General features: G+C 37.1%; 2 protein-coding genes across 6 annotated transcripts in view; both read left to right on the top strand.

The window, feature by feature from the left end:
* GNPTAB (N-acetylglucosamine-1-phosphate transferase subunits alpha and beta) overlaps nucleotides 1–8,266 on the top strand; it is a 40,235-nt gene extending 31,969 nt beyond the window's left edge. Inside the window, exons 17-22 of one of the 5 annotated variants that reach the window (XM_030238141.2) lie at nucleotides 288–373; nucleotides 1,243–1,341; nucleotides 4,140–4,307; nucleotides 5,823–5,913; nucleotides 6,508–6,565; nucleotides 7,059–8,266. In XM_030238141.2, the coding sequence (XP_030094001.2) occupies nucleotides 288–373; nucleotides 1,243–1,341; nucleotides 4,140–4,307; nucleotides 5,823–5,913; nucleotides 6,508–6,555 (492 nt within the window). In that variant the 3' untranslated portion in view covers nucleotides 6,556–6,565; nucleotides 7,059–8,266. Of the gene's footprint in view, nucleotides 1–274; nucleotides 374–1,242; nucleotides 1,342–4,139; nucleotides 4,308–5,822; nucleotides 5,914–6,507; nucleotides 6,566–7,058 lie in introns of those variants that run through there. The other 4 variants (XM_030238140.2, XM_050983668.1, XR_007779502.1 and 1 more) reach the window with 4 other exon arrangements.
* A 110-nt stretch (nucleotides 8,267–8,376) lies between these two features.
* The window catches only part of SYCP3 (synaptonemal complex protein 3), an 8,838-nt gene continuing 1,403 nt past the window's right edge, over nucleotides 8,377–15,811 (top strand). The window contains exons 1-6 of the mRNA XM_009094184.4: nucleotides 8,377–10,447; nucleotides 11,019–11,094; nucleotides 11,691–11,725; nucleotides 13,445–13,562; nucleotides 14,485–14,584; nucleotides 15,355–15,453. Coding sequence (XP_009092432.2) covers nucleotides 10,273–10,447; nucleotides 11,019–11,094; nucleotides 11,691–11,725; nucleotides 13,445–13,562; nucleotides 14,485–14,584; nucleotides 15,355–15,453 — 603 coding nt within the window. The 5' untranslated portion in view covers nucleotides 8,377–10,272. The remainder of the gene's footprint in view (nucleotides 10,448–11,018; nucleotides 11,095–11,690; nucleotides 11,726–13,444; nucleotides 13,563–14,484; nucleotides 14,585–15,354; nucleotides 15,454–15,811) is intronic.

Here is a 15,811-nt window from a genome sequence, read left to right as displayed (position 1 = left end):
ATATCCAACAGCTGTCAAGTTAGTTAGAATTTTTGAGTGCTTTACTGAGAATGAAGTTGCAAAGTTTTTGCTAAAAAGTAATTTGTAAAATAGGAAATTGTGGTGTTATGCACCAGCAATGTTTTGTTTTTTCCCTCCACAGATGATAAAAAAACAATTACTTTTGATTCCAGGAGAGTAAAGTATGCAGGCCACTCTAGCTGTAATACAAGTTTTCTTACAAAGTACACCTTTATAACACTGTGTAATCTTCAGTAACCCATAATCTAAACAGTGTTTTCTTCCAGCCTCCAGTAACCAAAAACCTAGTGACTAATTGCAAACCTGTGACTGACAGGATTCGTAAGGCTTACAAGGACAAAAACAAATACAGGTATGTTGTGGCAGTCCTGTGAAAAGGGCTGCTTCCTGTTCAAAAGCCATAGGAGGAGGGGTACATACACACATAACCCAAGATTGCATGTGTGTGCTAACAAATCTTAGCTCAACTTATTTTAACAGTAGAACTAAAGAAACATACTGTTGTTAACTTATGTATGTTTCATTGTGCAGAGTGATGTGGGTTTTCTCATAGTTTGCTTAGTGGACTAAATACTTCCATGTTACTTGTGTCATCTTGGGCCTTTCCTCATTGTGTTGTACAACAGTAAGCCAGAGTATGTTTGGATGGCTAGAGAGTGAGTGCACTTCAAGTGGCATATCAAGAAGGAAACAGCCTTCCTGTACCTAGAAGTTGTAAATCTACTTCATCCTTCCTTCTACAGAAGCTTAAAAAAAAAGAAAAGAAAGAAAAAAGCATTTTAGTTTTAACTGCCTTGTACGTTTCCTGTGAGATGGAGGAGTGACAGTGGCATGAGCTTTGTAAGTGAAGGAGGGTCTCAGGTGAGACTTGAAGAAGCCTTCAGGATACATTATCAAGATAAGTGAAGTGAAAAATAAAAGTGTGGTATCTACCACTAGTAAGACTGTTTACCTGGAGTCAAATTATATGCTTTCTCTTAGAATTCAGATCTATGATTGATGGGTAACCACCTATCTAATAAATCTACAGAGAAGTGGTTCTGTGCAAGAGAATTAGCTGAAAAATTTTAATGTATCAATAGAAAGCAAACAGCAAATTTTAATGGAGGTTGCCCAGTCAGATTAGCAATGTTGCTCAGTAATATTAAATACAAGATTGATATTTATTGAACCAGACTTTAGGCTGTTTTATTAATGTATAAATATTATTTCAACAATAAGGTTTGAAATCATGGGAGAAGAGGAAATTGCCTTCAAAATGATTCGCACAAATGTTTCTCATGTAGTTGGTCAGCTGGATGACATACGAAAAAATCCCAGGTATCCTGTTTTGTGACTTGTGTCAAGTTGTGAGATGGTTTTAATTTTCTGATTTGACTCTTTAAACTTTTTTTTAATTTAAAAGATAATTTGTTATGTATTTCTAAACTGTGTGTTACAGAGTAAGACAAATTTGAACCAAAAGTACTTCTGATTTTTTCTGTTTGACTGAAGCTGACTAATCTCTCTCTTATCCCAGGGTCTAGCTCAATAATTTGGTAGATTTTTATTTACCTAAAATCTTTGAAAACTTAGAAACTTCAGCTATTTTTTAAGCTTTCATTTTTGCTGTTCTAGAGGGCATACAGTTTATATTGCAGGCAATTTGATTTTAAGGGAGAACTTTTTGACTTGCTTTATGCAGGTATTTTATACTAGGAATTAGGTGTGGATTTTTTTGTTATTAAATCAGTTTTGCAAATTCATTGTGCTTTCAAGCTCTTTTACTACATGGAAAGAATCTTGCTTCTGTCTTCAGAAAACCAGAATTTTCTGCCAGTTTAATGAGTTTGGCTGCAAGAAGAGGTCTGAGAAGTGTCAAAAGGCAGAGCAAGGAGGAAAGTAGAACCAGGTAGCTTGGGCCAGGGAAAGTGAGCCCCCTCTTTTGGTCACAGAAAGCTTTTGGGTGATCTCAGCTGCCTGTAAAGCTAAAGTGTAATTTATATTTGTGGATAAAGAGTAGATTCCTACTTTCCTCTCAACATTTTTGCTGGTTTATTTATTCAGAAAGGGAAATGCTAGTCTTGAGGTATTTTACAGCTGAAGGTGGTTTGTATCTATTGCTATTCTTTCAAATAATGCCTTCTGGCTACGTAACTCCTGCATTCCAGTGGCGGCAATGATCCATTTTAAAAGAAAAGCAGGCAGTGCTCTAGCTCATCCTGCTGCTTCCTTTTCCTTCTCTATTTCTTTGTCTGCTGGCTACAAGTCGATTTTTTTCTTTTTTAAAGATAGGGGTGATTTCTAGTCTTGTTAGGCTCAGAGAGGCCTCAGTAATGTAAGTTTCTCACCTTCAATGTTCACAAAGTGAGAAGGAGTCGATTACTTGGGCTCTATTCCTGTGAAGAACAGCGCAGTACTGCAGTCTTACCTTGTTAGCAAAGGAGAGCTGGCACAGTTATGTAGCCTTGCCATTTCCTTTTCCATGTTTTACCTGCATACAAACCAGTAATTATAACCAGTCTCTAAAAAAAGTTTTTAATGCTTGTCTTGGAATGAAGTAAAAGTTCACTTACTGATCTCCTAGGAATGTTTGGTTTACACCCTTAAGGCAAAGTGAGTGTCAATTGTCTAGGCATTAATTCTGCAATATCCAAAGAAATGTCATGTTTTGTTTCTTTCGGATTAATTTAAACAGTCTTTCCATTAGAAATGGGCTAATGTCCTCATCAGTCCTGTACTTTGCTGTGTGTAGCAGTCTCTCAGTCTGTAAGCAGTATTTCTTTTCCATGAAGCTAAACAGGAATATACACTCTAGGAATACAGCTATTGCATTCCCAGGGCTAATGAGCTGCCAGTCCAAGGGACAAGGGCAGGGATAGTCCAGAGTTAACTCCCAGAATGCTTAGAGGGTAGCCATGATTGCCATAACCAGCTGCTTTGCGTAGTATTACTTGATACAGGAGATACAGCCTGCTCATTTTTGGAGAGCTATATTTTATCTTCTCAGATGCAGAAATCTGAATTGTCTAGAGCAAGGTGACCAATTATGCAGATGCAGTACTTTGCCAATTCCCTGTGCTAATTCCCTGTGTGGGCTGATAGTCAAACTCCAGAGCTCTGCTTATTTCCAGATTACTGTAGAAGTCTGAACTTTGCTCTTTGGGGGAGCAGACCATACTATAGAGAATACAGCTGAACAGAACTGCTTATTTACAGAGGTTAGCAGTGACAAGGCGTATGTCATCAGATATGATTTCTGCCTCTGGGGAAAATGTAGGGGTTTTGTATGTCACAATATAAATAAAGCACATAGCCTTGCCAAATGTGGGAAGGGGAATTTTTGTTGTCAAGCACCAGGTCAGAGTGGCCAAGAGTACACAGCAGTCTAGCACACTAGCTGCTGCTTTAGTTTCAATTATTTGCAGTAATTTAGTTCTGTGTTTCTTACATGAGAAATAGCTCTCTGCAGGAGCCATTAATGAGAGTGTGTTTATTTGGTCACAGTGATTTCCATGTAAATTCTATCCAAATTGTTGGATTTTTGTATTTTGGCTGGTTATTCAAGTACAAGTAGGTTTATACAGTCTTTGGGTCTATGATTCAACAGACCAATTTATATTATGTTCTCAGTAAACCTAAGCCTAGGGACTAAGCTTTGCCCTCTCTTGTACAATCTAATATAGTTATGTTGATTTTCTCTAAGGAATTCAGTATGCACACTAAAATATTAATAATTTAGTATGTTTCCCTCCTACAGTGGAGCTCACGTTGTTATTTAAGAGATTTTACTCATGATAATTCCAAAGAATAAAAATCCTTACCCAGATGGTAATGCTCTGTTCAATGGGCTCTGGGATATGGTACATACTCTAGTGCCCACTAGATGGCAGCATTACATAACTAGAAATGTGGCCTGTCACTGGATTCTTGAGGTTTTGACTTGGTGTCAGTCCTAGTGCTCTTAGATTTAAAATAAAATTAATTTAAAATAATGCAAAAATAAAAAATATGCCTGTTTGGTTTTAAAGTGATTAGTTTCAATTTTGTTTTAAAGGATTATGTTTGTGTTACTGATTTGGAATTACCTTTCCCATATTATCAAGGAAATATTCTAACAATGTCATCTTGTTTCCTAGAAAATTTGTTTGCCTAAATGACAATATTGATCACAATCATAAGGATGCACAAACAGTAAAAGCAGTGCTTAGAGATTTTTATGAGTCGATGTTTCCCATCCCTTCCCAATTTGAACTGCCAAGAGAATATCGGAATCGTTTCCTTCACATGCATGAGCTCCAAGAATGGTATGTTCCACAAGTTCTTTGCAAGTTACTGTAGTGCAGTAATATATAATTCCCTAAGATTCTGCTAACAAGCTGGTTTTCCCCCAGTATTGTCATGAAAGAGTTAATAGTGAAAATAGCACGGTAAGATTTGAATGGACTAAAATATGAGGTCTCCAGGATTTGGGTTTTTCCAGTGCTTAAATAGTCATCAATATTTTCTAGGTTCCTAACCTACTGCAAACAAAAGTTGTTGGTTTGTTCTTTTTGTGTGTGTGCTTTTTTTTTTTTTTTTTTAATAAACCAGGAATTCTAGCTTTCTTTAAATGTAAAAAACCCCCAAAACATTATTACATTTCTGACTAAGTGATTTTTTTCAATCTGTCACATAGCAATAACCATCTGGATAAAAATCAGAAAAGATATATGTGTGTCTCATTTTTGTATAATATGTGAAATTTTTGTGTGTTTATCTCTTGCCATTTTATAAATACCAACTGAAGAAATTGGAGTAGCTGACTTGAAAACACAAGCAAAACATTGACAGATACAGTGACAAAAATGACACAAGACTAACATAAGTAAACCTGTTGCTGATCAGCAAATCATGAGAAATAGCTGTCAATAAGAAAATAGAAAGCATTAGAGGAACTCTGGAAGGAATCAGAAGGATTGTAGGCGTGATTGTAGTGCTACAAGCCCTGCTGTATCAGTGGTGGAGAGAGCAGGAGCCAAACCCATTTAGCTTTAGGAATTTGCACTGGAGGAGGAAACACAGTGTTGGCTCCCTTTTAGAGACCCTCCATCAAGTCTTTTTGAAGCTTCAAAAAAACCACTTTATTTTGTCTTGTTTGTAGTCAAAGATGATTCTACCAGAGTGTTTTAAGACAGGTTAAAAAGCTGGTGTAAATCAAAGCATTTTCAGAATCACAGGGCAGCCCAGGTCAGCAGGGACCTAGAAAGATCATCTGGTCCAACATTTCATGAGAAAAGGTACTTAGATGAGACTGTCTCCTGCCAGCTCTCAAGTGTCCTGCTACAACTTTAGCACATAAGGGAATTGCAGTTTGGTCAAAAAGGATATAGTGTGACTGCAAAACCACAGTTGCCACAAGTAGATGTGGCACTTGGGGATGTAGTTTAGGCCTGGACTTGGCAGCGTTAGCTTAACAGTTGGATTCAATCTTTGAGGTCTTTTCTAACCTAAAAGATCCCATGATCTAGAACCCTGAGCAGTCTTATCTTGGAAGCTTCCAGTGGTGCAGCCTCTACCCTGTCTTTGGGAAGACTACTCCAGAAATAATTGTTTTGACTGTAAAAAAGATTTCCTTATATCAGGATGAAACCCAGTCCAACTTGTAGCTGTTGCCCCTTGTCCTCTCTGTGGCTCTTTGCAAAGAGAGAGCCTACGTCCTCTTTTTAGTCACCCTTTAAAAATGGAAAAAAACTGTATTTGCATGTTTTGTGGAAACTCTATAAATATTTGCATTTATGATATATGAAGCTGTTTTTCTGTTTCCTTCTTTCTTTGTCCAGGAGGGCATATAGAGACAAGCTCAAATTCTGGACCCATTGTGTTCTAATAACACTTATTCTATTTACAGTCATCTCGTTTTTTGCTGAACAGGTAAAGTTAATGTCTTCTTATCAAATATGTATAATACTTAACAGATTATGGAATCTTCAGGATAACATTGGATGGATTTTTTAAATAGGTTTTGAAGAGTAGATAGGATTTTCCCTTCATAAAAGAAGTAAAGATGTTACATGACTCATGACTAGATTGCTTTAATTTTTAAATCACCATGTTGAGATTCCTTGAAAAGAGAGTCATATGGGGAGAAGGACAGTGGCACCTTCACAGGTGCCTTGTGACAGTAAAATCCATCACCAGTGTGCTAAATTGGGATGCTCAAATTTAGATAACTCTTTCTGAAATTCTTGGTCTGTTAACATGGATATTGGTAGAAGTGTATAGTAAGATAAAAGGAAGAAAAATTAGTCCAGAAGGGGATCTTTAGTTACTTAAAGGCCTTATCAAAATCTTTTCCCTAAGTAATTGATTGCAAAGACTCCTACTGAATTCAAAAGGTTTTGAATCTGACTAAAGGGGAAAAAACCCTTGACTTCTGCAAGCTTAAAATGGCTTTCTTGAACATGATTACTCCTGCTAAACTCAGAGGGAGTCAATGGAACAAATCATTTGGGTAATTCTTTGCAGGTTGGGGCCTTAAGTAACACTTTCCGTGGTCTGATGAAGAGGGTGTAATTCTGGAAAGGTTGGCTTTTGATTATTATTTTTTTCCCACCTGTAACTTTTGCATGACTCTTTCCCTTGATTTTCAGCCTTTTTTATATATTAGAAAACTCCATTAGTAACTTGGTTTTGGAAGGGGATATTCAACTCAGTGGTACAGTTAGGAATCTAAGTACTATTTTAAGATGCCAGCTTTGTGCTGATCTTTTAAAAATAGAATGTAGCCTGGTGTTACTTTAAATACACAAATTACCTTTAAAATAATCAGAATAAAGGCATGGTGTATTTTTTCACTTTCTGCTTGTATTCTGATTATTGAGAAGTCTAGTGGAAATGTGCACATCTAATAGATGAATTGGAGTAAAAAATGCCTTTGTTATAATCAGAAAAAAAAGTGCAGTACTGAGTATTTACCATGAGTGGTACAGATTTGATAGTGTCTAGGATGAAAACCTGACCAGCTGTGGACCTTTAGCCCAGCATAAAATACATATTGTGTTTTTTTCTCTCCTCAGCTAATTGCACTTAAACGAAAGATTTTTCCAAGGAGAAGGATCCAAAAAGAAGTTGGTCATGAACGAATCAAAGTGTAGAAGAGCTTTATTTTGGAGATCAGTCTACCTCAAGCTGTGATTAAGCATTTTAAATGTCTCTTTCATAAGTGTCTTTTCTGGTTTGCTGTTTAACTGTATTGATATGAAGAAAAAAATCATGCATCTCTGTTCAAATCTCTGCAGTACTCTTCATGATATAAAAGCTGCTGGAGCTGTGACAATGCAAAATAACACCAACAAATAATTGCAGGACAACTGTACATAGGCAATTTTCAACAGATCTTACTTTACAACTACTAGTTCATGGCCATGTTATCCTTTTTTATAAAAAGGGTTACCTAAACAAATGTAACTGCATTTATTGCAGTGGATGTTGCCAACTAGATAAAACGTTGGAAGGAAAAGTTGTTTGGGATCAGCTTAAGATGTCCTTGATCTTGCATTCCAAAGCATTTTGCAAATTTCTGTCATTGCTGCTTTTTTTAGTCCTCCAGGAAAAATTGATAATTATGTAACTTGTCATTTAAATTTAGAATGCATTTATAGATGTTGACATTCTTTAAAGCACAGTGACAATTCATCTCTTTATTTGTAGTGTATAATTGGGATTTGAAAGAAAGGTATACTACTAAAAAATTACACAGTAACAACATCTAATGGTTTATTTGAAAGATGTTTTATATCTGGTGTATTATAGTCCAAAGAATACACAAAGAAATGGTGTTATTTCTTGGCTTGATTACAAAGAGAGGTTGTAATCAAAGGAAAATAATCAAGCTAAAATATTTTACAAGCATTGTAAATCAAAAAGCAAAAGTGCCTCTATGTGAATGGGTAACAAACTGTTTCAAAGCAAAAATTTATGGGAAGCAGTGTTTCACTTCATAAAATAATATTTCTACTGACATATGAAGCTGTGGTGTTTTTAAATTTCAGGGGGTTTGGCCCTGTATTTTGCTGAGATATTGGAGTAGTGTGGTTTTATGTGGGAAAGGGTACTAAATCTTTTCAAGCAGAAATTTTTGGTGGTGTATCTTCACCTAATTGTATTAGCAGTATTCAAAAAACCATTAATTTTTTTGTAATCGGATTATGTACAAAATGTATGTGCATATGTATTGTAAGATACTTGGCTTGCTTTGAAGTTAACTAAAACGCCATGAAAGTTTTGTCTGCCGTTTCTGTTTCAAAGTCAACCAAACATTTTGGTAAATTAGCAAGGAATCTGTATGAATCTTTACGTCAGAATTTCTTATTTTTTTCCGTTAAAAACCTTGCCGCTTTAATGATTTAGTAATTTGAAGCACGGCTCGGTTCCAAAATGGGATGAAGCTTTCGAGCAGCGTGAGGCGCCGCAGGCGCTGCTCGGTCCCGCTGCTGAGGGCGGCGGCGCCGCGGCCCGGCCGCGCCCGTTCCCGCCGTTTCGCGGCCGCTGGAGGCGCTGAGGCGGCGGCGGAGCCCCCGGAGCAGCGTGAGGGCTGTACGGGGCCCCGGGGCTTTGGCAGCGGCGGGGCTCCCTTTGGGACCGTCAGGACTCCCTCTGCTGCGCCGGGTGGTGCGAGGAGCGCTGTCCCCGCCGCCTGTGCGTCCCCTCAGGCTGCAGCTGAGGGCCCAGGTCTCTCTTGTTGCTCAGGTGCGAGGAGCGCTGTCCCTGCCGCCTGTGCGTCCCCTCAGGCTGGAGCTGAGGGCTCTGGTCTCTCTTGTTGCTCTGAGGTGGCTCCCCACGGTGAGACGCCCCGTGCAAACAAAACCGCACAATCACCGGTTTGTTGAATCTCTTTTTGGGACAGGGTGGAACAAAAGGGGGTGAGTTTCTCTAAAAATCACTGTTAAAATACTCAGCTGTGGATTGAAGACACTCAGGTCGGCTAAAACAGGTACCTACACGGGATCGGCGGGGCCCGCTTGGGCTTATGAGGTGGCAGGATTGTTTTACACTTGGCTGAAGGGGACTGAGACGTTCTACTTTGTAAACTGATTTTTAATACAAATAAATGTGTCTGTATGTCAGATAAAATAGATGCTTGCAGTTCAAAGTTCAAGTGCCTTGGCAGCACAGGGACAGGCACAGCTAGACATTATGGCCCAGCACTCTCCTCCTTTATGTCATGTCCTCAACAGTCAGTAGTCGAAAAGCAGATTAAGTCTTGACAATTTTCTCTAATTTGAGGAAAATTCTAATGCAAAGGCTTTTGATTTTCCAGTCAGTAATGACACATGTAAAATCTAAAATTCTACATACTACGTAGAGAAGCATCAACCTCAGAAAAAGCTCACTATTAAAATAGTGAGCTTTCTTTAGCATAGTGTGGCCATATTTGTAAGATCCATGGAATTTGGAATTAAAAAACATTTTTGCAGCTATTGACAATAACTAAAAACAAAACAAACCCCCCAATAAACACAGAAATAGGAAAGTGAGGTGTGTGAGAGAGTTGATAATGCTGGGGGGACCTCACAGTTCTTGAAATTTAAAAGATCCTTAATGGAGTTCTCAATTTCCATGTGTGAACTTAATTTTTAGGCCTGTCCCTGCCTTGCCTTGTGGAAAACCTACTGATATTTCTAGCATTGTTGGATTGTGTCTAGAATGAGAGCTTTACTAAAGTAAATAAATGAGTAATTTTTTAAGAGGGTAGTCTATGTGTAAAATGTTTGCCAGCGTAGAAATGGCACATTACAGAATGCAGAGGTATAATAGCTATAAAGAAAGATAAATTAGAACCTGGGAGTTGCTCAGGACTTTAAAAAATGGCATAAGCATATGTATGTTTGACTTTACAGTGTGGCATGGCTTGTAGGATCACATTGTTCTCTATGGTTTATCATTTCTCTATTTTGGACAGTAGAATATTGGCATAGCTTTTGGGGAATGCAGTACTGGACATGATAAAATGTGTAATAAACCTTATGGAAGCTAAGCTGGCAGACATCTTAAGAAAATGGTTTTTTTATTTTTTTTTTCCAGCAGAATCAAGTATGTTCCTAATAGCCCTGGCATTTTTTAGCATGTTTTTAAAAGCATCACTGATAGGTAATGCTGAGGAATACCTCAAAACTAAACCAGTTTGACTTCTTGCATATCATTACAGGTGCAGACTGTTAAAGAGATACCTATAATAGGTCCAGGTAAGCATGAGAACATATTTATTTTCAGTTTATTGTGGAGGAAGTTATGTCACAAATGCAATATACTGTTTCAGTAGGAAAAGATCTCACCATGGCACCATCGGGAAGAAAGCATGGAGGAAAAGCTGGTAAACCAGCACAGGAAGATCAGACCATACCTACTTTTGACTTTGAGGAGGAAAGAAAAGAACTGAGTGGATCAGAGGAAGATATTAGAGAAGGTGCTTATATGAAATTTCTAGGGCATTTGTAAAATGTGAATTTTATCACATTTGTGGCTGTGAAAAGAAGGGAAGAACTTTTGAGTCAGCCAGGGACTGAGCACAGTATGGTTTGTAATGCCAAAGACAACCAGGCTCCTACTGTGTGATTTTGATTGGTAATTTTCAGAATATAAATATCTATTTGTGATTTTTCTTTTTAAAGGTGCGGAATTACCTTTTTTACAGTAACTTCTGATTGGACTTTTACAAATTTTTATGTTATTTTTAGCTTTCTGATGATTGCTATATTGTGAGTTGTGAGTAATGGTGTAGTAGTGGACAGAGAAACTAAAACTATTTGGGACCAGGGCAGAGAACTCAAATCAGTGCCAGTCTGGCCTTGCAGAGAAATTCACCACCATCTGCCAGCTCCAGACTCAGAGTTACAGGAGCTGCCTGTGTTACTGATGGGAACTGACCATGAAGCATGGACAGGGAAATGGCATTACAGAAAAGTAATTACACTTTCAATACTCCAACAACCAACACAAAATGTATTTTTGTAAATATTTCTATACTCCTTCTTAAGGTGACATACCAGTAATGGACAAGCATGGAAAGAAAAGACCTCTGGTGACTACTCATGTGGTTCCAGATGATGTGGGGTAAGGTTAGATGTTTGCAGGCTTTTTCCCAAATGAGCAGGTCTTAAATAGATACCAACTTCAGTTATTCACTATGCTTATTTTTGCCTTGTTTGGGTTTGGTTTGGGTTTTTTTTTTTGTTGATTAAAAAAATCAAGTGACAGATAATACAGTAGTGGTAGGTAAAAAAAAAAAAAAAGAGTAATTAATCAGTTTCTTTGTAGTTTCTTTCGAAAATGCAGAAAAAGTTGATATATTTGTGTGTTCTTAAAATTTGTTTCTTTTAAAAAGATAACTTGTTTTAGCCTAGGGAATAATCAATTTTATTTACTGACTCCCCTTACTCAAGGCATGTTAAGTGCCTCTTTATATAATAGTGCCTCTTTATTGGGGAGTAGCTAATAGATTCTAGCCTTTTATTTAAAAAAAAAAGGCAAATTAATCTGAAAAAGAAACCTCTTACAGGAGAAGAAAAGGAGTAAAATTATCTTATGGCAATGGCAGTTCTGTTACTGCTTAGAAGTAATAGGCAAGTGAATGAAATTAGTTCTAAGCATATTCAACAGGTCTAAAGTCAGAAAATGGGGAAATAAAAATTTGAAACACTGTTTTTTAGGGGTGAAGTACAGAATATGTTGGAGAGATTTGGAGGTAAGTACATTTACATTCTAATAAATAAAATATAGTTGCAGAGTTGGCAGTAATAACTCACCATAAAATAACTTTCAAGACATGTAAAATGACTAGTCTCTAGCACTTTTCATCATTTCTGAATAAAGCCCGTTATAAAAGTTATATAATAGATATAATAAAAGTTATATCTAAGGAGAGCAAAGGGAAAGAAGAGGGAATATCTGCATATAAATGAGTCACAGCTTGTAAGTGTTAATAATTACAAAGGAAAAGGGAAAGATGCATGAGTGCTTTGGATAATCAATTCCAATATTAAGGTGAAGTTTAAAAGGTAGTAAATATATTGTAGAGAAAAGGGACAATAGCAGTGCTGTTGTTCTCACTCAATTTTTTTGTTACACTGGCATAGAGGATACTTGGAATGGCAAGACCTGAGTGAGAAATAAGGGAGATGTAAATGTTAATATAAGCAGCAAAAGAGAACAAACAGTTCTAATTCTAACAATTTTGGAAGTAGAGTTTAGGTGTGATACAGAATGAGAGAGCAGTCTGTACTTTGCACTTCCAGAAATACAGAGAACAGGGAATCAGCAGGTAAGAGAATTTCAGCAGTCAGAAGGAATAGGAGTTTCTAGAACAGCCAGATAATGAGGGGAAATAATGCTGGTCATCCAGTGATGAGCAATTTATGTGTGTCACTCAGCAGGATTTAGTATAGTCATAATCAGATCCTCAGGTGGTAATTTAACGTAGTTAAGTTAGCAGCTGAATTCTAGATAGTGACAGGATAGAGAAAAAATACTTTTAACATTTGTAAAGAATTAACAATACACATCACAGAGTAAGCAGGCATCAAAAAGCCATGGAAGGAAGGGAAACCATCTTAATGCAAGCATTACACACTCAATACCTGAATAATACTTTCATTGTATGTAATAAAATAAACCTGTACAGAGTCATTACTTGCATGTCAAATTTAAGGTGAAAGAGAAGTTTGAGTAATTCCGTAATCCACAAATTAGGATTTTTGGCTGTCACAAAATTACGTATTTTGTATTACACATTAGAATGGTATTGGAGATCTGGAAATTCAGATAAAAGGAGGATTTCAGTGCTGAAAAGTTATGACTTTTGTCGTAACTTTAATTCTGTAATTTAAGATTCAAAAAAGAAAAGAAAGGAAGGATGGAAGGAGAGAGAATGCATGGATCAGAGAGAGGATGCTGTCTGCACAAAATAGTGGGTTTGGCATTAGCAGAGACAGATGCCTCAGCAAATTAGAGAAGTTTGACAGATGTTTCCTGAAATCTACAGTGAGAAGAAAACTAAATTACTGTATTAATCTTAAGCTGTGACTTGATAAATCTCCAGATGTAAATTGAAGTGAAAGAAACACAGTAACTTATATTAATACTTAAAAAGTACTCTCTCTGAAGTATAAAAATATTTATTCATTCATCATGTTGACAGGGATAGTAACCACATACTAACCTTAATTTCTGAAATTCAAGAAATTTGCATATGACTCTGAAACAGGTGTTCGTTAGGGTGTGTGGCAGGCATAAGGAAGCGGTGTTCACACCAGTGCCACCAGCAGGCTGAGGGACATCACCACATCAGATCACACCAGCTTCTTGTCACTAGAACACAACTCATTTGCTTCTCCGAAGTGTAACTCATCAGCCTTTTTAATGCATATCCAGTATGCCTAATTTCTAAATATTCTTTGGCTTTCAGCTGACATTAACAAGGCTCTCTTAGCTAAGAGGAAACGATTAGAAATGTACACAAAAGCCTCACTCAAAACCAGTAACCAGAAGATTGAACACGTTTGGAAAACGCAGCAGGAGCAAAGGTGACCTTTACTCTTGGTTTCCAAGCCTGTGGAACTAGGGGTCACAGCATGGATAGCTGGTCTGTCGCCTTGCAATAGCAAGTACTGTATCTAATGTTAAACATCTGCTCAGGGCCTCTGCTGCCTTCCGTTGTGTCCACTTTGTTAATGTGACAGTAATAATTTAGCACATTCTCTTTTGAACACACAGATTTAAGATTTGGAACTCTGAGAGCAAGGTACATTAAAAAGTGGGCTTACTTTTATTTCTATGGAAAGTGCCCTATTATGCATTTAAAAACAATGGGGGGGGGCAGTTTCTCCACTTTGAAATTTTCCGTTTCTACCTGAAAACTGAAAAATGTTCAGTAAAACTTTTAATATCATTCTGGTTAAGAAAGTAAATAATTTTCACCTTCCTTAACATTCCTCTCACCTCTTAAGGTATAATTAATTACTGCATCTGATACCAGAGATAGAGCAAAGTAAAAAAAGAGACAGTCAAAAACTAAAACTCTGCAATACTTGTAACTGTCTTGGTGTTGTTCTACATTTATTTGTATTTGAAACTTGTACGGACAAAATTTTAAGAAATGAGCTTATCAGTTTTGCAATGTAAACACCTTGTGTTAAAGCAACCACCTGTAATTGAATTGGAAAAACATGGTAAATCTCAGAAAACCTGACACTGTTAGGAAGAAGAGTTGTTACAATTTCTTTTTAACCAGTATTTTATGGGAGTGCTGTCTCTATAGATATATTCTATATCCACAAAGTGTGTGTTCAGTTTTTCAAAACATACTGTATTGAAATGGGGTCAGATGTCAAAGTAGCCTATTTCTTTATCTATGCCAGCTTTTATTCTATTCCATGTGTATGTTGAACCTTTGCTTTCCTTGTAATTCCCTGTAGCATTTGTCATACTTACAGTGTCTGTTTATAGGCAGAAGCTCAATCATGAGTTCTCCCAGCAGTTCCTGACTTTATTTCAGCAGTGGGATGTAGATGTGCAAAAGGCAGAGGAGCAGGAAGAAAAACTAGCAGTGAGTTTCCAGCATGGTGTGAACTTCACTGTATTGTCTACAAGGAGGGAATATTGTTGTTTCAATACTCAAGAAATGTAAAAACACTTTATGTAGTGTTTAAATTTAAATTTTAATTTATGTAGTTTAAATATATGATTGTTTAGGTTTGGGAAGAGAGGTGCATTTATAAACTTTATTGAAAGTTTATAAACACTGTTAAGTGACGCCCTAGGCCAGCATATGGCTTGAGAAAAGCAAGAAGAAAGACATGTGCTGTTTCTCTCCATCCATAACCTTTGGGTTCATGGAACAAAAGAATAAAGGAAAGTAGTTTTTTAGCATACATTCCTCTAAAAATATTCCTGTATATAATAAATGTAAGAGAATCTGATCACTGAAAGAGGATAGGAGCTATACAATGGAATGTAATCACGTGCAGTTGCTCTGTCTGTACTTCCAACACATTTGCAAGGTTTGCTTTTCCCTAGATAGCACGTTCCTCTGGGATACCCTAAAAAGCTGTGGGGCATAGCAATCCTCATGGGATTTTACAGGGATAATTCAGGTTGCAAGAGACCTCAGGAGGTGACTTGGGGCTTAATCCAGTCTTCAGTCTTACTTTTATTAATAAAAGCCAGGGTAACTTCTCCAGACAGAGATCCACATTACAAGGCAGAGATTTCAAATAAAGGCAGATTTTCTGATTCTGAAAAATGGAGCTGGTGTGCTGTCCAAGCACTCTGCTTAAAAACTGATGGAATGATGTTTTTCTTTTGATTCTGCTTCAGAATATGCTTCGTCAGCAACAAAAAGTTTTTCAACAGGCAAGAATAGTTCAAAGTCAGAGACTGAAAACCATTAAGCAACTCTATGAGCAATTCCTAAAGGTAAATCTTTTTCTTGGAAAGCAGCAGATCCTTATCATATCACTTAAGAAAACTATATTAATTCAGTGTTTCAAGTTGCTAGGTATTTCTTTATCAAAGTAACTAACATACTATACAGCAAGCAAAAGAACTGTTTTGAGTACAAACACACAGAAATTTTACTTTTTTGGTTAAAGGCATTCCTCGCAAGAGAAAATCTTCTGCACTTTAATCATTTTTATGACCGTTTGCTGGAATCTATCCTGTATGTCCATGTCTCTCTTGTCCTTAGGAATCTGAATTGGACCCAGCACTCCAGGTGTGGCTTCACCAGCTGCTCAGCCCCCAGTACACAGGGCAGATTCAAGTTTATCAGTTT

This window comes from Serinus canaria, chromosome 1A (genome assembly GCF_022539315.1).
Source record: "Serinus canaria isolate serCan28SL12 chromosome 1A, serCan2020, whole genome shotgun sequence".
NCBI classification, from domain to species: Eukaryota; Metazoa; Chordata; class Aves; order Passeriformes; family Fringillidae; genus Serinus; species Serinus canaria.
This window is presented reverse-complemented; position numbering and strand designations above follow the sequence as displayed.